This window comes from Podarcis erhardii, assembly GCF_964252035.2.
Source record: "Podarcis erhardii genome assembly, chromosome: 13".
Taxonomy (NCBI): Eukaryota; Metazoa; Chordata; class Lepidosauria; order Squamata; family Lacertidae; genus Podarcis; species Podarcis erhardii.
In genome coordinates this window covers 42,368,437-42,392,132 of record NC_138502.1, presented here as the reverse complement: position 1 = coordinate 42,392,132, position 23,696 = coordinate 42,368,437, and the positions used below count along the sequence as shown (strand labels likewise).

The following is a 23,696-nucleotide window of genomic DNA, read 5'->3' as shown; positions in this document are numbered from 1 at the left end:
CAGGGAAATGTGAGGATCGATGACCCACACCAGGGCCGAATTTAGGTTTGATGAGGCCCTAGGCCAGGCACCCCCAAACTCAGCCCTCCAGATGTTTTGGGACTACAACTCCCACCATCCCTAGCTAACAGGACCAGTGGGTCAAGAATGATGGAAATTGTAGTCCCCAAACATCTGGAGGGCTGAGTTTGGGGGTGCCTGCCCTAAGCTCCTGAAGGTAATAGGGTCCTTTATATGTCTAGCTGTTCTTTGTCAACAAGAAATTGTCACTGTTTTTTGTGTGTGTTGAATATATGCTATATGGTCATTTAGGGACCTAATAGGTATCTAAAGCCATAATGGGATCAAAGTAAATAAATTATGTATTATATGAAATCAGTAAGTAGACATAAGACTCATACCCGTAATCTATGCTGCCTGATCATCAGTCTACAAGCACTCTTTAATATTCGATAACAGGTACAACAGTTTGACCTGTATTCAATATGTAGTCTGTAGCTGCATGCTACATATTGCCATGCAATCAGTCCATGCAGAATGTAGGCACCCTATATATAGAAATGAGCGAACCAGTGATATTTTAGGGAGCAGGCAGGGCCCATTACTTACATCATAGGAGCCTACACAACACAAAACACTGTTGCTTTATGTAGGTTTTATTTTATTTGTTTTTTATTGTATATTTTGGAAATGTACATCCACTCCCCCCCCTTAAATATTTTTGGGGGCCCCCAAGAGAGTGGGGCCCTAAGCTATAGCTTGTTTAGCTTATACGTAAATCCAGCACTGACCCACGCCCTAGAAAGTGCTGATGTGATTGTCTGGCCTGTCTATAGCATCCAGGTTCAGACACTGGTGGGTGGGTGGGTAGGTATCATACCTTCCTAAGGGCCCCACCAAACACCCCCCCCCTTTCTATTGCACATTTGTGATGATTAGTGCTCATGATGCTTTTACAGTTGGCCTGTGTGGTCCTGCTTTCTGTACTGCAAAGGTTTTTGGGGCAGCCATACTGTTTCATTCCCAACAAGCGCACAACCTGTAACTTCTTGGTGAAATCTTGTAACTTTTCATACGACAAATGTTCTTTGGGCAGGGGGCAGTTGTCCCACTTTTGTTGTACTGTAGCCCTTCCGGACAAGCAATGACGTGGTAGCGTCAGGGAACAAAGTGGAATGAATCCAACGCTATTCTTAAGGGATGCGGGTGGCTCTGTGGGTTAAACCACAGAGCCTAGGACTTGCCGATCAGAAGGTTGGCGGTTCGAATCCCCGCGACGGGCTGAGCTCCCATTGCTTGGTCCCTGCTCCTGCCAACCTAGCAGTTCGAAATCACATCAAAGTGCAAGTAGATAAATAGGTACCGCTCCGGCGGGAAGGTAAACGGCGTTTCCGTGCGCTGCTCTGGTTCGCCAGAAGTGGCTTAGTCATGCTGGCCACATGACCCAAAAGCTGTACGCCGGCTCCCTTGGCCAATAAAGTGAGATGAGCGCCGCAACCCCAGAGTCGGCCAGGACTGGACCTAATGGTCAAGGGTCCCTTTACCTTTATTCCTAAGAAAATGTTGCAGAATACACCCAGAATAAAACACCAGTCTGGAGAGGTCCAAATGGCTACCACAACCACCTTCCTCTTCATTTCTCTCCCTCTTCACCCCCTCTCTATGGCTCCCTTCCGTCTTCCTCGACCTCCAATGTAGAAGAATGGATCAGATTAAAAATTAAGACGTGCATACTCAATAGTATTTTACACTCTTTGAGGGGGATCCTCTTTCAACTTTTCCTGACTTCTCCATACCTGAGAATTCCCTCATGTGTGCTATCCACCCATTCCTTGGGGAAGGGAACTTACAAACATATTAGCACAGGGCGGCATAAATTCAGTATTAACAAATAATGGGGCTTAAGATGAGGCTCAATGGGCTTCGTGCACAGGACATGCTGTTGAACTTTTGAGAACCACTACCCTTGTTAATCCATAGTATTGCTTTTCTGACATCCCTGCATTATTCTACTGATATTGCTACGCTGAACACACAGTAACTTGTACAGTGGTACCTTGGGTTACAAACACTTCGGGTTACAGACTCCGCTAACCCAGAAATAGTACCTTGGGTTAAGAACTTTGCTTCAGGATGAGAACAGAAATCGCGCAGCAGCGGCGGGAGGCCCCATTAGCTAAAGTGGTACCTCAGGTTAAGAACAGTTTCAGGTTAAGAACGGACCTCCGGAAGTTCTTAACCTGAGGTACCACTGTATTTGGATGACCTCCAGGATAGCAGCCTACGGCTTGCGCGTGTGGTTTTGCCGTAGCAATTTTATGTTTTTGGTTTCTTAAAAATCGACCTGCTTTCTTCATAAAATGAACTCCCTCAAAGCGGTTCGTAGAAACTCAGGTTGTGAAGATACCAGTCAGGAACAAAGAAGATGCCACATTCTGCATCGGCCCTCAAAGTGACTGGCTAGCATCTAGGCCTCGATTTCCATGTCAAGAAGCCCTCCACTGTAGTTTAAATCTTGTACAGAGCTGGCCCATAACGTTTTGCCGCCTGAGGCGAAGAACAGCGCCCCTTCCCATTCCGTGCACAGAAGCTGGCAGCTCAATCTCACTTCAATACAGGAGTCATGGCAGAGCCTTCCACTGCACCTGAGGGCGGCAAGTTTAGTTTAGGAGGTGCAGGTCAGATGGTTCATATGATGGTATGCAGAGCTCTGTCCCTCACCATCTTGCCACTGCTCTCTGCAGCCTAGCACCTGGTGCCCAAGAAGATTGCCTCATTCTGTCTAATGGTAGGGCCAGTCCTGGAAGAGAATACACATGCAGTGGCGTAGCGTGGGGGGTGCAGGGGGGGCCGGCCGCACCAGGCACAACATCTGGGGGGGGCGCGCTTGCTGCCTCCGGAGTCGCCGAAGAGCCTCGGGCGCAGGCTGTAGCAGAGCCCCATGGCAGCAGCCCAGGCAGCAGCAAGAAGAAGCTGGCAGCGGCGGCAGGTTAGGGGTTAGGGGCGCAAATTACTTGCTTTGCCCCGGGTTAGGGGGCGCAAATTACTTGCCTTGTCCCGGGTTAGGGGGCGCAAATTACTTGCCTTGCCCCAGGTTAGGGGGCGCAAATTACTTGCCTTGTCCCGGGTTAGGGGGCGCAAATTACTTGCCTTGCCCCAGGTTAGGGGGCGCAAATTACTTGCCTTGCCCCTGGTTAGGGGGCGCAAATTACTTGCCTTGCCCCGGGTTAGGGGGCGCAAATTACTTGCCTCGCCCCGGGTTAGGGGGCGCAAATTACTTGCCTTGTCCCGGGTTAGGGGGCGCAAATTACTTGCCTTGTCCCGGGTTAGGGGGCGCAAATTACTTGCCTTGTCCCGGGTTAGGGGGCGCAAATTACTTGCCTTGTCCCGGGTTAGGGGGCGCAAATTACTTGCCTTGCCCCGGGTTAGGGGGCGCAAATTACTTGCCTTGCCCCGGGTGCTGACAACCCACGCTACGCCGCTGTACACATGTAGCCTAATATGGTGAGGTCATGACCTCCCCTGCTACATAGTCAAGAGTAGCAGAGGCCCTTAAAAATAAGCTATGATTTCTCTTTATGTGTGTGTGTGTGTTGTTGTTGTTGTTGTTTTCTGGGTGATAGACCTCAATCAGAAAGGGGAATGACAAACAGTGGTACCTCGGGTTACAGACGCTTCAGGTTACAGACTCCGGTAACCCAGAAAGAGTACCTCGGGTTAAGAACTTTATCTCAGGATGAGAACAGAAATTGCGCAGCAGCGGCAGTGGGAGGCCCCATTAGCTAAAGTGGTACCTCAGGTTAAGAACAGTTTCAGGTTAAGAACGGACCTCCAGAACGAATTAAGTTCTTAACCTGAGGTACCACTGTATTTCCTAGTCTATGTCTAGTCATGTGTGTCTAGAGACATACGGTATATTTAAAAAACTCCAGCCCTTTTGTTCAGTCTTCACTGAACATTATTATGACCATGGGTGAGTTCAGGTGTTCTGTGGTGCCCTGTAATAGCTGTTAAACTCACACATATAATAACTCAGTTTTGAAGTTTATCATGTTGGGCTGGGGTATCATTTAGGGGATTTTGTTGGTTTTGTTGTTGTTGCCGTTATTGGTATTAATTTTCTGCATATTTATTTATTTAGATCTATGGCGATTTATGAGGAAATGTTCAATTTTCCTGTGTATTTTTTGAGGTGTTTTATATATTGATTATGGCTACTTTTGTTATTATGCCAATCTTTTCAAGTTGTCATCCTCCTTGAGCAGGGTTTAAACTATGGAATGGCGGCATACAAATAAATCGACGGTGGTGTTGCAGGGTTATTTTTTTGTTTTTTTAGCCGCTTTAAGTTCTCTTTTCTGAAAGGTAACGAATAAATATATAATAAAAGCAGTCAAGCTTAACCTCAGCTCCAGAAAGGCATATATATCCATAATTGCAAAGTAATACTACTGTATTTTACATCAGTCTAAAAGTGTATAGGCATTTCAGTTGCATAGTGTTGTCTCTAGCCCAGAATAGAAAATTTGTTGTTGTTGTTTAGTCCTGTCTGACTCTTCATGACCCCATGGACCACACAGGCTTCCTCAAACTCAGCCCTCCAGATGTTTTGAGACTACAATTCCCATCACCCCTGACCACTGGTCCTGCTAGCTAGGGATCATGGGAGTTGTAGGCCAAAAAAACATCTGGAGGGCTGAGGTTGAGGAAGCCTGGACCTGAGCATGCCAGGCACTCCGGTCTTCCACTACCTCCCGCAGTTTGGTCAAACATGTTAGCTTCGAAAACAGTGTCCAACCATCTCGTCCTCTGTCCTCCCCTTCTCCTTGTGGCCTCAAGGAATGGAAAATTAGCTTGCTTTAATAGGCTAAGAGACAAATTGGAGGACAGTGCCTTCAACGTGTCAGATTTCCACATATCGGGGCTGCGACTTGGGGAGGAGACTTGGTCTTGATAATATTTTGGATGCATTGCAGTCTGGTGATTTTATAATAGGTCCGCCTATTTTATGCTTTTTCCGTGTGTGGGGGGGGTAGAAGTTTCCCATGTGGCAAATTTGGAAGCAGATTATCGCACTGGCGGGGGGGGGGGGGAGGCGACACCAAAAGATGGAGCGTTGCAGCTCTTGAGTTGCATATGAAATATAACAAATTGGTGGTGACCAATCATCCCAAAATGCAGGGTTGCAAAATACTGGAGCGGGAGGGGGAAGCCTTATTATTTGCAAGACATCTAGTCCATTAACTTTGGGGCTGAGTGGAGGTAGACCTGATATCGCCATGCAATCCAAGGCAGCCTATGCCATCTCCGGCTTTTGCAAAAGCTGCTCTCCTTGCGTTTCCCCTGCATAACAAGACAAAACATGCACCCGCGCGCAGCATCGCGCCCGTTTAAAAATGCCCGAGTGCAGCTGGGAGGAAAAAGGAGGTGTCTTTTAAAAGTGCGGCTGCGGTGGGAAGAAATGCTCTTGATTTTTTAAGGTGGGCAGAGGGAGAGAGCTTGCTTCCCGCCCCCTTTGCAAGAAGGGCTTTGGGAAGAACAGGAACCAGAGCCTCTCTCTCTCTCCTTTCCTCCTCTCCGTCCCCCTCCGCCTCACTTGCAACGTGTTGCAATTCCTCTTAGCGCACATCCAGCTTGCCAAACCACGAAAAAAGTTTGAGAAGTCTTGGAGAAAGCTTCTCTCCCCCCCCGCCCCCCCATTTCCCTTCCGCCCACAACTGGCTGGGCAGCCTGTGGGGCTCGTGACGCAGCGTCTGAATTCTTAGAAGGCAGGGGAGGGGCGCTTTTTTTTTTTGGAAGGGGGGGCGCATTCCTTGTCTCTCTCCCATCTCCCTGTCTCTTTACCCTCCCATCACCTTCCCAACAGGAGGAGGGGAAGGAAAGGACCCTGAGTCAGCACGGAGAGAGAGAGACAGACAGAGTGCGCAAAGACGCAAAAGAAGGAGAAGAGGGAGATCAGTCCCAGCCCCCAGCTATGAAACTTCCCAGCCCCCCCTCTTCGCCACGGCCTCGCTTGCTGAGATGCGCCCTGGGCATCCTTCTGACCATTGAGCTCGGACTCTGCGCTCTTCTCCCAGGTAGGGCTGAGTTGGCCAAATGTGTTTGTTTTTCCTCCACTTCCAAACTTGCAGCGTCTTTTAAGAAGGGCGGGAGGTTGGGGGTGGTGGTGGTGAAAGGAGGTACTTGTAGATCTGCTTCTTTAAAAAAAAAGAAGGGGGGTCGGCTCCTCACAAAGTTAGCATGCACTCTTCCCCCCACCCTGATTTCCCTCCCCCCCCCCGTTTTGGGCAGTTGTTGGGGCATTTGGGGGGTGTACGCGAGCTTGCGTTTTGCAGAGGGGAGGAGAAACCTGAATGGAACCAGATGTGGTTTGGAATTGCGAAGGGAGGAGGAGATGGAAGTGGCTGTTTTTGAAAGAAACTGGGGGGGGGGGCGCACACTTGCTTCTCTTCTACCTCCCCATCAGCAAAAAGAGAGAGAGGATTTTCTCTAGTTGCAAGAGCTGATCCCTGGTGCATTTGAAATAAATGCTCTTGTTTCTGCGCCCCTGAGGTTTGGGAATTTTATTCTCTCACCCACCAGTTCTGCCTTGCAACCCTGCAGGCTTTTTGCATGTGTCCAGCCGTAATAAAAACCCCAACACACCACCGGATTTTTCCAGAGGAATCAGTGTTTCCAAAAGCAAGAGCGAGCGCATTTTCCAAGCTGGTCTCCCAATTGTCCCTCGGAGGAGGATAGCGATTTGGCCAGCAACAACAGTGATAGAGACAAGAAACTAATGAGAGGCATTTGTTGGTCCCCAGAGCTTTGTCAAAGGCTCAGTGTATTTGCTTCGCAAGCACACTGGCCTTGCAAGTTGGCCAAATTTGCAAAACTTGCTCCAGTGTCTGGACCCGGTCAGTTGTGCCAGACAGTGACATTTAAAGAAATAAATAAAAACCCTGCTTTTTTGCTCCAGTTTCCATGCAGTCTGCAACCAAAGGATTAACAAAAACAAACAAACGTTGCAGCGTGATAAATTTCTAAAAGAGCCCCATTGTGGATTACGAAGCGAAAAAAATGCAATTTAAAGTAAATCAGGAAGCCGCTGGGAAATGGGGGGAGCAGGAAGCTGTTGGGAAAAGGGTCAGGAATGAAGCAGTGTGTGGTCGGTGGGTTGTCTCAGTTTTGGGTGGGAAGTTAGAGCAAAAGATGCAGTGATGGAGTGAGAGCAGCTTTTGTTGTTGTTTAGTCGTTTAGTCGTGTCCAACTCTTCGTGACCCCCTGGACCAGAGCACTCCAGGCACTCCTGTCTTCCACTGCCTCCCGCAGTTTGGTAAGACCCATGTTTGTAGCTTCGAGAACACTGTCCAGCCATCTCGTCCTCTGTCGTCCCCTTCTCCTTGTGCCCTCCATCTTTCCCAACACCAGGGTCTTTTCCAGGGAGTCTTCTCTTCTCGTGAGGTGGCCAAAGTATTGGAGCCTCAGCTTCAGGGTCTTTTCTTCCAGTGAGCACTCAGGGCTGATTTCCTTCAGAATGGATAGGTTTGATCTTCTTGCAGTCCATGGGACTCTTAAGAGTCTCCTCCAGACCATAATTCAAAAGCATCCATTCTTTGGCGATCAGCCTTCTTTATGGTGCAGCTCTCACTTCCATACATCACTACTGCTCCTCCAGGTGGATCACGTTTGGTCAAAACTCTCCACTATGATCTGTTCATCTTGGGTGCCCTGCTCGGCATAGTTCATAGCTTCTCTGAGTTATTCAAGCTCCTTCGCCATGGCAAGGCAGTGATCCATGAAGGGGTGAGCAGCTTATATATGGCTTATTGCATAGGCTGATTGGGGTAGGAGATCACTCACAACCACATGCTCTTCTCTGTCTCCTCCCACCCAGCGGCTTGCGCACCTCTCCAGCCAGCCAGGTACCTGCTCAACACTCGCAGAAACTTGTATTCCTGCGTCACCCCCTGGAAAATGGGGAGCAGGAGGAATGGACCACCCCACTCCCACAGTACGCTGCTCCAACCAAATGCAGACCTCTGCTGCCTGCAGCTCCTTTTACACGTAAAAACCAGCTGGGGTAGATGGGAATTGTAGTCTAAAACATCTGGAGGGCACCAGCTTGGAGAAGGCTGGTAAAACAAAGCATGCAAAGAGATGCAAGAATGTACAGTGGTACCTCAGGTTACATACGCTTCAGGTTACAGACTCCGCTAACCCAGAAATAGTACGTCGGATTCAGCTGGATTTCCCGGAAGTGGCTTTTGCGTTTTGTGAAAGAACACAAAAATTGCCAGAAGGAAACTGAAATAAAGTGCCTTCTGAATGCAGTCTTCTCTCCTAATTGTGAAGCAAAAACACAAAAAGCAAACAGCACCCATCACCGCTGTTTAAAATAGGGAAACCAGAACAATATTCCAGTCCGATAGTTGCGAACATTATTTTTCCAGAATTTGGAAGTTATCGCATGACTGCAGGCAACAGAACAGAAGACTTTCTGGTTAGTCACTTCTCTGGTTCTGTATGTGTCATGTGAGCTCAGAAGAAGGCAGGCCAGTAGGGAACAGACCCGAATACAGTGGTACCTTGGGTTACATACGCTTCAGGTTACAGACTCCGCTAACCCAGAAATAGTGCTTCAGGTTAAGAACTTTGCTTCAGGATGAGAACAGAAATCATGCTCCGGCGGCACAGCGGCAGTGGGAGGCCCCATTAGCTAAAGTGGTGCTTCAGGTTAAGAACAGTTTCAGGTTAAGAATGGACCTCTGGAACGAATTAAGTACCTAACCTGAGGTACCACTGTATCAGTGATGTGGAAAGGCTTTTTGTGAAACATCTTGTAGTTGGCCAAACCAGCTATCAGTATCAACATGCAGTGGAACCTGGTCTGTATACCACACTTGGGTGCTGTAGGTCACACCCAACTCATACATTTAAAGCAGGGGTCAGCAGACTTTTTCAGCTGTGGGCCAGTCCACTGTCCCTCAGACCTGGTGAGGGGCCGGACTATATTTTTTGGGGGGGAAATGAACGAATTCCTGTGCCCCACAAATAACCCAGAGATGCATTTTAAATAAAAGGACACATTCTACTCATGTAAAAACACGCTGATTCCCGGACCGTCTGCAGGCTGGATTTAGAAGGCGATTGGGTTGGATCCAGCCCCTGGGCCTTAGTTTGCCTACCCATGATTTAAAGCACTGTTATGCCATTTCAAGCGTCATGGCTTCACCCAAAGAATTCTGGGAAAGGGAAGTTTGTTAAGGGTGCTGAAAGTTGTTGAGAGAAATGACATTCCCAGTGATTCATCGGGGGAAGGCATGGGGTGTAAATGTATGGGGTGGACTTCAGCTTTTCCTCCATAGAAATTCCAGGATTCTCGACCCTTTATTGCTCCGCACTGCCCCGTTGTAGCTTCTCTCCATTTATGTCCCTGTTGAATTTGCTCCAGTTTATCCTCTATTTCTCCCAGGTTTCCCTTAGTACAACCGCTGACCTGTTAAAAACTAGATTCATGCACACTGACGGGCTTCCAGTTTGATTCAGAATTTAACTTTGGTAGTTTGGGGGGGGGGACGCAGGTGGCACTGTGGGTTAAACCACAGAGCCTAGGACTTGCTGATCAGAAAGTTGGTGCTTCGAATCCCCGCAACGGGGTGAGCTCCCGTTGCTCGGTCCCTGCTCCTGCCAACCTAGCAGTTCGAAAGCACCTCAAAGTGCAAGTAGATAAATAGGTACTGCTCCGGTGGGAAGGTAAACAGTGTTTCCATGCACTGCTCTGGTTTGCCATTTGTCATGCTGGCCACATGATCCGGAAGCTGTACGCTGGCTCCCTCGGCTAACAAAGCGAGATGAGCGCCACAACCCCAGAGTCGGCCACGACTGGACCTAATGGTCAGGGGTCCCTTTACCTTTACCTTTTAGTTTGGTAGGGGCAAAAGTGTCTCACACTTGCATCCATGTTTATGCGACCTGAGTCTTCTGCCTGCAACTGCTGCATGGATTTCCCTTGGGAGGGTGGATGGAAGGTCCTCATGGAGGCAATTTAACTCGACTGACCTGGAGCAACCTGAGGGATGCTTTGTATAGGAAACCTTTTCTCTGTGGAAATCCAGATTGGCCACCAACAGTGGCCAGGTGTGTGGGCAGCGTTTTAAAGCACCATTTAACACCTCTGAGTGTTGTTTTTAAAAAGGGTGTTGTTATTATTATTTGTGTAAAACCTCTGAAACAGCTTGCAACAGAGGCTCTGGAGCAATGATTTAATCCCCCCCCCCTTTTTAGGCTGTTTTTGCAATATAAACACAAACAAACACATAACCCTCAGAGGTGCTTTATATACTATGAAGCTTTTATTGATCTAAAGGCAGCATTGCCCTTTTGGGATTTCAGGGAAAAGTAGTCTAATTAACTATAAAAAAATACTCCCTTTTCTCTTTAAAACTTTGTATATTAATACGTGCCAGAAAGTGCAGTGTACCAAAGAGCCATCTTTTACAGATCCCGTGCCATTTTTAAGCTGTTGTCCTATTTCACCTATTTACAAATGATATTGTTGAGTTTCTGTCATCACTAACTTATCACGTCTCCAAGTTGGCCACAAAAAAAGATTTCTGTTTTATTGGATGCAGATGATCCTACAAGTCTAGTCCAGAAAAAAAATGGGTGTGAGGGTATTTTCTGAATATTGCTAAAAAGAAGGTGTTTTCTAAATGATACACACATCTTCCCCAAATGGTATTTAGGTGAGCAGCTTATTGAACAAGTAACAGTTTTTAAATATTTGGGAATAGATTTTCAACCTTCTGAGATCAACAAGAATATTGGCATAGAAAAAGCTATTCAAATTCTGCTGCTTTTTTAAAACAAACAAACAAACAAAAGGCCATAACTTTATTTCTGCAGTACTTGGCTAAACCTTGAGCTCAGTTACTTTATGGGATTCCGATGCTAATTTAAACCCTCTGGATGTTGTGCAGTGTAAATTCCTTCAACACGTTTCCTCTGTACCAAGTTGGGTTTCAAATGTCACTTTGCGATGTGAAGCTTCCATTCTCACACAGGTCTGGATGAGGCCATTGGCTCTGTCTGAATGTCTTGGTTCATTTCGTTCTGCTGGATTCACTTGGAAGCAAGCTGGATGAAAGCCATCGATTTAAGGTTATGCACTTTTGGCTTTTCAACCACATCAGTTATTAAGTTTAGGTCCGAGCAGAGCATTAGAATGTATTGAGGCGATGCCCGTTTTATACTGGACCACAAAATAATCTTCTTGCAATGAGAAAATTGAGTCCCTGGTATGACTGCTTTGCAGATAGCCCTCTTGATAACAGTAGCATATCATCTACGTGGGGCTGCCCTTGAGAGTGACCCAGAAACTCCAGCGGGTGCAGAATGCCGCGGCGAGACTCCTTACGGGGTCCTCACTGCGAGATCACATTCACCCGGTGCTATACCAGCTGCACTGGCTCCCGGTGGAATACAGGATCAGGTTTAAGGTGCTGGTTTTAACCTTTAAAGCCCTATACGGCCTAGGACCCTCGTACTTACGGGACCGCCTCTCCTGGTATGTCCCACAGAGGAATTTATGGCCTTCAAACAAAAACATCTGGAAGGTCCCAGGCCACAGAGAGGTTAGGCTGGCCTCAACTAGAGCCAGGGCCTTTTCGGCTGTGGCTCCGATCTGGTGGAACACTCTGTCACAAGAGACTAGGGCCTTGCGGGACTTGACATCTTTCTGCAGGGCCTGCAAGACAGAGCTGTCCCACCAGGCCTTTGGCCAGGGCACAGCCTGACTCCCTCCTTTGGCAGTCTTCACAGCACTCTAGCCCAATGGTTGCCATCAATTTGATTTGAATTAATTTTATAATGAAATGATTTTAGAATGTTGTATTATTTTATTGTTGTTAGCCGCCCTGAGCCCGGCTTCAGCTGGGGAGGGCGGGATATAAATAAAATTTATTATTATTATTTATTATTTATTTATTTATTTATTATTATTATTATTATTATTATTATTATTATTATTATTATTATCTGCAGGATCTAACATATCCAAAAGTCAGAAGAGCCTTCTTGAGTGCACAACTGGACGTGCTTCCTTCAGCAGCAGTACTTGAGGGTTGTTTTAAAACAGGCATAGGCAAACTCGGCCCTCCAGATGTTTTTGGGACTACAACTCCCATCATCCCTGACCACTGGTCCTGTTAGCTAGGGATGATGGGAGTTGCAGTCCCAAAACATCTGGAGGGCCGAGTTTGCCTGCGCCTGTTTTAAGAGAATCCTTTCACAAAGTTGGATATAGAGTTTTCCACTTCCTTCAGGTCTCGCCACCCAAAAATTAAAAAATGCTATATTTTCTAACCTCGAAAGCAACTTCCTGGCTTGGGGTTAGGTCCACAGGCTCTCTTCCTCGTAGGAAAGGAGCATCGCCTGAGAGGAGTCCTTTGCCACAGATGGAAGGCGTCATTTTGCATTGATTCCCTTCACAGAACTACAATTCCCAGAGTTCCCTGGTGCGTGGATGCAGCCATAATGTGGAAAGATGATCGGGATCAGTGCCCATTTACCAAATACAGTGGACGCTTGGGTTGCGAATGTGATCCATGCGGGATGCATGTTCGCAACCCGCGCCTGTTCCGGTACTTCTGGGTTTTGGCGGTCCGCAGCCTGAAAAAACGCAACCTGAAGCGGTTGTAACCCAAGGTATGACTGTAGGCAGATTAGGCACCGGCCTGTGGGCCCCATGCCTTTTAGGGGGTGTTATGTACTGAAGTTCTCACCCTGGGCCAGCAGGGGGATACTGTAGATAGTTATGCAAATGAAGGACCGAAAGTGACGTTCAGTGATTGGATAGTTTGTATGCAAATGAAGGATTGAAAGTGACGTTCAGTGATTGGATAGTTTTAGAAAGTTGCTACAGTTACGTTGTTCTGGAGTTCTATATAAGCAGGCTGACTGAGCTCCTCAGTTCAGTTCTGTTCCAGCTTACAAATAAAGAGCAGCTTTGGAAGAATCGCTGTGTTGTCTGATATGCTCACCCACGACTTAACAGGGGGCGCTGGGACAACGGATCAAAATCATAATTGATTTTGAAATACTGATCTTGAAAGAAAGTGTCAATCAAGCTTTCTTCTCTCCTAAAATTTGTGAGGGGATCCCCCGAGATTTTGACTGCCTAGGGGCCTCTGCAGGGTTTAATCCGGCACCGGTTGGGATTCTGCTAGCCGTTTACGACAGAAGAGTAACGATCGGGTTGTGCCAGGAGTCAGCAGTCTGGAAGCATCCTTAGCAATGCTGAAATTCACCTTTCAGGGTGTGTTTTTTAAAAAAGAAAAGGCTAAGAACATGTTTAGACAGCATATTATGGCTCAGCGTCATACAGCCACATCCGAAGGGCAGGAAATGTAATGGAGGAAAATATATTCCTATCTCCATTTTTTTCGGCACTTCAACTCCCTGTGTGAGACTTGCTAGACCACAAAGGCAGGGCTAGGAGGGCCCATATTAAGAGAGTATTTTGTGGCTTTGCTCTTCCCTCCTCAGGTAACTTGCCTTTGTGTTTGCCCCTCCTGTAAAAGCTTCTGAAACCTCCAGCGGCTGTAATTTTCTAAGTTTTCCTGCAAGTGGTAATTTTCTACTTTTAGCCCTTTGTCTGTTTTTAGAGTCAGCCGATCTCTCCCTTTCGGTCATAGGCACAAATTCTTTTTCTGGTCTGGACAGTTGAATATGACCTTATGGTTTCTATTTTTTTTAAAAATATATATTTATTAAGGTTTTACAGAACAAAGAAGCTTAGTAAAGAGAAATAACAAGATAAAAGAAATACAAAAATCAAGATACAAAATACAAAGAGAAAAAGAAAAACCACTTTTAAAAAAATCCATCTTTTCTTTGTCTTATACTTCCTTTACTTGTTTCCCTGACTCCCTCACACCTCCCTTTTCTGTATTCCAATTCACATTATTTAGTTCAACAAATCCTTTCCCTCTTTGTTTTTAATCTTAATCCAATATCTTAACACCTTATAACTTTATATTTTCATCTGTTATCAATCTATTTTTACAAATTCATTTTAACCTTATTACTAAAACTGCTTCGTTTCAGTCCAACATCATTTTAACTTTCAATAATTTTACAATATTTCTGCAGATAATCTTTAAATTTCTTCCAGTCTTCTTCCACCGACTCTTCTCCCTGGTCCCGGATTCAGCCAGTCATTTCTGCCAACTCCATATAGTCTATTACTTTCATCTGCCATTCTTCCAGAGTGGGTAGATCTTGTGTCTTCCAATACTTTGCGATAAGTATTCTTGCTGCTGTTGTGGCGTACATAAAGAAAGTTCTATCCTTTTTTGACACCAATTGGCTGACCATGCCCAGGAGAAAGGCCTCTGGTTTCTTCAGAAAGGTATACTTAAATACCTTTTTCATTTCATTATATATCATTTCCCAGAAAGCCTTAATCCTTGGGCACGTCCACCAAAGGTGAAAAAATGTACCTTCATTTTCTTTACATTTCCAACACTTATTATCGGACACATGATATATTTTTGCAAGCTTGACTGGTGTCATGTACCACCTGCATATCATTTTCATAATATTCTCTCTTAGGGTACTACATGCCGTAAACTTCATACCTGTGGTCCATAACTGTTCCTTATGGTTTCTAAACTCATCTATCCAGGAGCATGGCGAAGCCTCGGGAGAGCTCATCTTTCCCAGAACCTGTTATGTCTTGTCTTTTGTTTTTTTGGGGGAATGACACCATTGCTTCCTTTTGTACCTGCACGGAAAGGGATATTGAGAGTGAATGATTAAAAAAAAAATCCATATGGCATACCCTCCAAGATTTCTCCAATGAAAATAGGGATGCCCTGTTCAACAACAACAGCAACAACAATAACAGTACCCATTCCATCTGACTGGGTTGCCCCAGTCACTCTGGGCAGCTTCCAGCCTATATAAAAACATAATAAAACATTGAACATAAAAAAAGCTTCCCTGTAAGTTACTTATCTCCTTGGTTCGGTGGGTCACATAACTCCACACCCTCCAGGGTGGATAAAAATCAGTGATTTTAAACACACACACACACACACACACACACACAAGATTTTTAAAATTTAAATCGGATTTTTTTAAATTTGAATCAGATTTTTTGATTTAAATTGGATTTTTAAAATAAAATGCTTTTGGATGAAATGCTTTCTAAAGATAGTTTTCTATTTAAGTTACATTATAGTCCAAAGGTTATTCATCGGGAAATAAGGATTTGTTTTAAGCTTTTCATGTGTGCTAAAACTCAGTCTAAGGTTGTGTTGTTGTTTTTTAAAAAAATCGTTTAACCACATCAGTTTACAAACATGGATACATATGCTATAATGTTATTGTTTTAGTTAAATAAATTGTTTAAATTGTTATTAAGGAAATGATTATTATTCTCCTTCCAATAAAGTACAGCAGAAAAGTTGTCCAAATATTAACAATAATTTCATAATTACCTGTCTTTTTCTTTCTAATAGTATAACCAAATGAGTAATTTTGATAGAACTGTAAAAACAACTCTGAAAATTTATTATTCCAAAGATGAAACCTTCTTCTGGTTGTAAATATTAAGATTATACCAGCAAGAATGAGTCTTTCTGTAAAAAATATGATTTAAATCAAGTCTTACTGACTAGTGATTTAAATCAAGTCTTAAAAAGGTAAAGGTAAAGGACCCTTGACAGTTAAGTCCAGTTGCAGATGACTCTGGGGTTGCGGCGCTCATCTCGTTTTACAGGCTGAGGGAGCCAGCGTTTGTCCGCAGACCGTTTTTCCGGGTTATGTGGCCAGCATGACTAAGCCGCTTCTGGCGAAACCAGAGCAGCACACGGAAATGCCGTTTACCTTCCCACCAGAGCGGTACCTATTTATCTACTTGCACTGGCGTGCTTTCGAACTGCTAGGTTGGCAGGAGCTCGGACAGAGCAACGGGAGCTCACCCCGTCACAGGGATTCGAACCACCGACCTTCTGATTGGCAAGCCCTTGAGGCTCAGTGGTTTAGACCACAGCGACTAGTAATTTATTTATTTTTTTTAATAATATTTATTAAAAATTTTCAAATATAACAGAAAAGAAAAACATCCAAATTTAAGGCCTTATTTTCAATGTCATCTTTCCAGGACTTCCCCTCCCCTCCCCCTCTTGTATTCCAGTTCTTTCAAATAGATTCAGCAAATTCTTACCCCAAGTTTTAAAGTTATTATCATTAACCCAATTTAAAAAATATTTTCCCATCCCCTAAAATCGACCTGTTCCCTTCCACGAGTTCCCCTCTTTAATATACAATACAGATTAACATAAAAAAAAATAGAAAAAAGAATAAAATGTAATTTAACACCCTTTGGATTCCAAATTTCCCTCCCCCCTTTCCCGGTTGCGTTCCCAATGTCCGTCAATGTCTACTGTCGTCCTGGAGCTCCCACATCTAAGCCATAGTCCTTCACCAGTCCGCTTTGCCGTCTTTTTAATAGTCTTTGCCGTCTTTTGGTCATCTTTGATTTCGAATGTCCAATCTTGGAAGGGGTCTATCTTCCAACTTTGTCCAGTTCTTGTTATTCTTGTTGTTCTTGTTGTTCTCTCTTCTCCTCTTTTTTTCCCCCCCTGCTCTCCTGCACAAATGTTCTAATTCCAAAAAGCTTGTAATTCCTCTACAGAGGCTTTGTTATTCAGGAACAAAACATTACATCAAGTCCCTTCCATTCTTCAATAGATAAATCTATTGTCTCCTTTAGTGTATAGACCTCTGTAGACAAAATAGTGTTCCATTTCTGCAGTTTCCCAGGAGATAAAAAGTCCGATTCAAATTCCATGCCAGCAATACTTGTAATGACCCACAGCTCCTTTAGAGGGATTATAATAACTCAGTTTCCTTCCCGATCACACCCACCAGTCAAAGTAACTTATTATTCCTTGTTTTAAACAGTTTATATCCAATTTATAACAAATGTAACCAGCAAAGTCCTCGTAACAAAGTTCTCTTTTTGTTCTTCAGTTTTGGCAGCTCCTTTGACAGCTGTCAAAACCTCTATTTCTCCTCTCCCGGCGCGCTCACGGATCGCTCCCGGGGTTTTTCGGGGGGGGTGTGTATTTTAATTCACATTCCACTTTTCTCCTCCAGCCCAACTTATAATTTTCCATCGCGAAATTAATAACTTTATAAAAAAAAAAAGGTTGCACTCGATCTTAGTTGTCAGGTCCCTTGCTTTAGCTCCTCTACAACAGGGGGGAGGCTGACTTCCTTTTTGCACCTCCCCCGCTCGCTCCGAATTTAAGAAAAAAATTGTTCCCCTTTTTAATCCAAGTTCCAATTACTCACGGGTTATTCTTTTAAGTCCAGATTTTCAATGGAAGAAGTCAGCGCTCTCCGCCAAATGGCATGCGGCTTCACTCGGCAGGGGAAGCGGAGGACTCACAGCACCACCCCCCCCCCAGTCACCCGCTCCGTAGCCTTTAAAAAGGCTCCTTCGCGTGGTCGGGGGGGGCGCAAACGGTGCCCGCCGAGTCACCATGCCCATGGATTTCAGCGGCCATGGTTTTTAAGGGTCCCCGCGTCGCCGGCGCGGTAGAACCCAGCCCCTGCCGAGCAGGCTCCCTCCAGAGCTCGGAGGGAGTCCGCCATTCGGCGATGGCGCCAACCCGGAAGTCCCAGCGACTAGTAATTTAAATCGTGATTTAAATAGATTTGATTTAAATCAATTCCACCCTGAAAATAGGGATGTCCTAAGGAAAAGCGGGACATTCCGGGTTTAAATCATAAACTGCTTCTGTAAATTTGGGGCTGTCCCTGGGAAATAGGGACTCTTGGAGGGTTTGAGATGGTTGTATTGTGTTAGTATGGCTTCCATCAGCAGGACATGGAAGCAATCCATTTCTGGCGATTCCCTTGCGGAGGGTTCCCCAACCCTTTGGAGCAGAATTATGGAGGCGGGGGGGGGGGGGCTGTGCTACAGGAGGAAAATCAGTTCCCCTCACATTCTGCTGACGGAAGTGTTATGGTCATCTGAACAGCACATTATATAAAATCTAGAAACATGGCAAAGGCCCCACTCCAGCTATGGCCTGGGTCTTGAAACATGGCCAGAAACATGGCAAAGGCCCCACTCCAGCTATGGCCTGGGTCTTGAAAGGAACTTTGCTAAAGAGATTGGCTTGGTGCGAGAAGGTAATTGCCGGTTTTAATAACCGTTTGGGGTTTTAAGCAAAGCAGCAAGTAAAATGCGGTTCTGCAAAAATGCATGTTTTCCTATTCAGAGGTGGTTGTATACAGTACTATTCTGGTTGCCATCTGGGAAACTACTTCGTACTTGATTCCTGCAGAGCTGTTTGCTACCACTATGGGGCTATTGAAAGCAGATCCCACCAGATCTGGGCACTATTCCACATTATGCCTGCTCTAACTCAGGTTTTCATTTCATTTCATGCATTTGTTTATTAAATGTGTATACCAACCTTTCTCCAAAGATCACGGGGGAACATAAAATTACAAAATAAGAACACAAAATATAGTACAGTGGTACCTCTGCATGCGAACGGGATCCATTATGGAGCCCCGTTCGCATCCTGAGTAGAATGTAACACTTGACAGGTGCCTAAAGGTACGTTATGAAGGCCCCAGGTGAGCCTCTCTGGGGAGAGCATGCTGCAAACGGGGAGTCATTGCAGAAAAGGCCCCTTCTCATGTTGTCACCCTCTGGACCTCTCATGGAGGGGGCACACAAAGAAGGGCCTCAGATGATTATCATTACAGGGTCTGGGTTGGTTCATATAAGGGAGAGGCGGCCCTTGAGATATTGCAGTCCTGAGTCTTTTAAAGCTTTGTAGGCCAAAACCAGCACTGTGATTTGGGCTCAGAAACTTAATTGTGGGCCAGTGCAGTCAGGTCAGGATCAGTTGAATAGGTTCAAACTGCCTTGCCTTGGTGAGCAACTTGGCCTCTGAATTAATGGGTTGACCTGTGTTGTTGTGAGGATGGTCCTGTCTGTGACAGGGAGTTGCTAACTACATGGAGGGTTTTTTTATACAGTGGTACCTCGGGTTAAGAACTTAATTCGTTCCAGAGGTCCGTTCTTAACCTGAAACTGTTCTTAACCTGAAGCACCACTTTAGCTAATGGGGCCTCCTGCTGCCGCTGCGCCACCGCTGCACGATTTCTGTTCTCATCTTGAAGCAAAGTTCTTAACCCGAGGTAATATTTCTGGGTTAGCGGAGTCTGTAACCTGAAGCGTATGTAACCTGAAGCATATGTAACCCAAGGTACCACTGTATATAAAAAGTATACAGTGGACGCTCGGGTTGCGAACGTGATCCATGCGGGATGCACGTTCGCAACCCGAAGTGGTGCGTCTGCGCGTGTGCGGGTTGCGATTCGGCACTTCTGCGCATGTGCAACGCGTGATTTAGCGCGTCTGCACATGCGTGACTGCTGAAACCCGGAAGTAATCCTTTCCGGTACTTCCGGGTTTCGGTGGATCCGCAACCCGAAAAAACACAACCTGAAGCATCTGTAACCCGAGGTATGACTGTATTTTGTTTTAATTTTCACAGACTCTGGGATATTCCTCATCTATAGCAGTGGTCTGCAAGGCTGCTTGGAGACTAAGGACTCTTTAGTGAAAATTTCTAAGAGCTGCAACACCAGCCTCCCAGCTCAGAAGTGGAAATGGGTTTCCCGGAACCGGCTTTTCAACGTTGGGACCATGCAGTGCTTGGGGGTCTCCTGGAAGTCTGCAAACTCCAGTGCAACAGCCCAGGCACTAGGCACCTATGAGTGCGACCGGGAATCTGTCAACATGCGGTGGAACTGCCGGAGCCTGGGTGACCAGCTTTCCCAGTATTTGAGCTCCAGGTTGGGGAACTGGTCACTGACGCCATCGGAGAGGGGTGATCAGGCACGGGGAGGCCAGTGGAAGATCTATGGCCACGATGAAGATTTGTGCTCCAGGCCGTATTCGGGTAAAGCCTCTAGTAGAGCTTTGAAACTTTTCTTCCTCATTCTTTGCTGTTGCTGGTAGCACAGTGGTACCTTGGTAGTCGAATGGATTGACTCCAAAACAAATCGGCTCCTGAATGCTGCAAACCCAGAAGTGAGTGTTCTGGTTTGCGAACGTTTTTCGGAAGCCAAACGTCCAACACGGCTTCCAATTGAGTGCAAGAAGCTCCTGCAGCCAATCGGAGGCCGTGCCTTGGTTTTCAAACGTTTTCTGAAGTCGAACGGACTCCCGGAACGGATTTAATTCGAGAACCAAGATACCACTGTATGTGTTTCACGGGTTTGCTGTGCGAATTCAGAAGGCCGGTCTCTCAGCTGCCCCAATGCTGGTTCTAGCACAGCAAAAGTGGTTCCTTCTATGTTCTGCACGGAGTTGTAGGAGTTTTCAGAGCTTAGGATTGCTCTGCAAATCATAGTTGAGTGGAGCGTCAGAAATCGTAAAATTTCCAACTGTTTGTAAAAGCCAACGCAAACGGGAAAACGGTGCTGTATTTCTGAAAGATAGGTCCTTGATTCTTTTCCTCTGATCCGCGATGCTCACTGCGTTCCCACCATATTTTAACTGTCTCTCTTGAGTTTCGTTTTGCCAAAGTCTGGGCCATCGCCAAAGCCACCGACCACCATTCAGTCTAAATAACGCTTAAGTTCAAACATCAGCCTCAGTTTGCATTGGAAACAGCTGCATAGTGAAATTGTGGTTTGAATTGCTTTAGTTTGAATCCAGGTTAAGTTGGTTGCCTTCTGGCTGTTTCCACACTGGGCCCCTGCTGTGAAATAGCTACGCTTTTACTCACTTTCAATGAAGAATTTGCAAAAACATATTTAAAAAGCACCCCCCACTTTATCTTTCCGTAAACCCCTTTGAGACTTTTTTTTTTTGCCCCCCACAATCAAGCGATGTACAAATTTTACGAAATAAAATAAACATGTTTGCAGTTCAGATTTTGTTTTTATTCATTGCTCAAAAATTCTGAGTTTTATGGCTCAATAGAACAGTTGTACATTTTCTCCAGGTTTAGATGATCTATTTCATTACAATTTTGGCTGTTTTGGGACTACCACTCCCATCATCCCCAGCTAACAGGACCAGTGGTCAGGGATGATGGGAATTGTAGTCCCAAAAAACAGCTGCGGTCCAAGTTTGGCCATGCCTGGGTTAGATCATATGGCCTTTGGAGATTGCTCAGCTGTTTTGTCAATTGCATTCTAACCATTTCCTTCTCTAGGATCTAGCTCTCCTAGGAATCAGCTGTGTCACAGTAACCCTTCCATTTACCTAAATAATACTACCTTTAAATCTGGTTTCCCCCACCGCCAAAAAAAGAGCCTGCAGTTTAAGGCAACTGTGATTGGTAGTGAGGCAGGGGGAGACAGTTTGTAATCCTTTATCCTCACACAGTAGGGACGTGGGTGGCGCTGTGGGTTAAGCCACAGAGCCTAGGATTTGCCGATCAGAAGGTCGGCGGTTCGAATCCCCGCGACGGGGTGAGCTCCCGTTGCTCGGTCCCTGCTCCTGTCAACCTAGCAGTTCGAAAGCACGCCAGTGCAAGTAGATAAATAGGTACCACTCCGGCGGGAAGGTAAACGGCGTTTCCGTGCGCTGCTCTGGTTCGCCAGAAGCGGCTTAGTCATGCTGGCCACATGACCCGGAAGCTGTACGCCGGCTCCCTCAGCCAATAAAGCGAGATGAGCGCCGCAACCCCAGAGTCGGCCACAACTGGACCTAATGGTCAGGGTTCCCTTTACCTTTTTTATCCTCACACAGTGGTCACAGAGCAGATTCTCTCTCTCTTAACTTACAAGGCTAGGGAAAGAGAGATTGCCCATTTGGCTACAGGGTATTAGAGTAGCTATTCCACTTCCAGCTTAAAGCAGAACAGCGATTCCGTGCTGCTAAATTGTCCGTCTGGGAGCACCCTTTGATTTCCAGCGAAGAAAGTTAGCCATGACTAACAAAGGTTCCACTAAAATGAGCGCAGGATTAAAGTTCAACTAATTTAGCCTGGATGGAACCCTCTTTCACCAAACCTATGTGTGTTCTAAATTGCAGCATAAAACTGCTCTGTGATGTGGCACTGAACGGTTCCGCGAAAGGTTGCTTTTCTATCCCTCAAGGCTGCAAAGATAGGCAGAGGTACATAGGCAGGTACCTGATAGAATCTAAGGAGCTAGATGGAGGACCAAATTTCCAGAGGATCAGCGTTCCAGTGCTCTTTAACCTTTCTTCAGAATAAGTGCATAATAAAAATGCCATTTTTGTTTAATTTGAGTAATTTATTTACTTCATGGAACTGAGCTGTTCTTTGGCAGAAAATTTGGGCTACGTTGATGCGGACTTTTTTGGGAGGAAAAAAAATACCTGAATACATATACATGTATTGCAAGGTGACCAAATGAACAAAAAACTGAGAACTTGGACCAGTTTACGAATACGAATGGAGTCGTAGCCTAAAATTCATAAGTCAAGTCAGTGTGCCTTTCTGAAAGGACAAATGAGCTCACAGAGGGCAAATCCTCACCACCTCTGCGTTGTTGATATATTAGGAGAGGAAGAGGGGAATCGCATTTCAAAGAAGTTCTTGTTTTGCCTTGCCTCTTCCCAGTCCGCTTTTGATGTGCTAACTTTTCAGACAATGCCAAACCCCCAAAACCTTGCGATCCAATTCTGGATTGAATAGTCGGGAAGACCTTTTTTAAGTGTCTCCTATTTTTGCCGCAGTAAATAGACTAAACCTTTTGCTTTGGGAATTGAGGCCAACGCATGTACGTTTCCAAACCCTGTGAGAGATCAGTTTCCCTGCTGAATATTTAGGGGCTCAGATGCAAATGGTCTTATTTGATGTCTTTGCCTTCTGCTAGTTTGATGATCTTGAAGCTTTTTCAGCCAGCTGTGCTTCAGAATCCTGCCCTTAACAAACAAGCCCTGTGTTCTGAACAACTCGCTTGATGCAGGATTTTTATGTTTGTTTTGGTAGCGCAGCAGTGCGCGCATACTCTCGGTGCATGTGGAAAAAATTTCATCATGTGCTCAGTGGAGCAGCCCGCCAGCCCAAATATGTGCTGGATTAATTTGAAGTCAGGCAGGGTATGCTGTGAGGGCACAGCTAGCCGGAGGAGTTGTGGAATGGCGTGTTGAATCTTAACTTAGGGCTACAAGAACATACAGGTGAAACTCGGAAAACTAGAATATTGTGGAAAAGTTCATTTATTTCAGTAATTCAACTTAAAAGGTGAAACTAATATATGAGATAGACTCATGACATGCAAAGCGAGATATGTCAAGCCTTTATTTGTTATAATTGTGATGATCATGGTGTACAGCTGATGAAAACCCCAAATTGACAATCTCAGAAAATTAGAATTTTAAATGAAATCAGCAAAACAAGGACTGCGAATAGAGCAATACTGGGCCTCTGAGAAGTAGAAGCATGCATATGTACTCAGTGCTTGGTTTGGGCCCCTTTTGCATCAATTACTACCTCAATGCGGCGTGGCATGGATGTGATCAGCCTGTGGCACTGCTGAGGTGTTATGGAAGACCAGGGTGCTTCAATAGCAGCCTTCAGCTCTTCTGCATAGCTCGGTCTCATGTCTCTCATCTTTCTTTTGGCAATGACCCATAGATTCTCTATGGGGTTCAGGTCAGGCGGGTTTGCTGACCAATCAAGCACAGTAAT

General features: G+C 45.6%; 1 protein-coding gene across 1 annotated transcript in view; it reads left to right on the top strand.

Annotated features, from left to right (window-relative positions):
- Nucleotides 1–5,709: 5,709 nt before the first annotated feature.
- MRC2 (mannose receptor C-type 2) overlaps nt 5,710–23,696 on the top strand; it is an 85,885-nt gene continuing 67,898 nt past the window's right edge. Inside the window, exons 1-2 of the mRNA XM_081837605.1 lie at nt 5,710–6,077; nt 19,575–19,982. Of these exons, the coding sequence (XP_081693731.1) occupies nt 5,975–6,077; nt 19,575–19,982 (511 nt within the window). The 5' untranslated portion in view covers nt 5,710–5,974. The remainder of the gene's footprint in view (nt 6,078–19,574; nt 19,983–23,696) is intronic.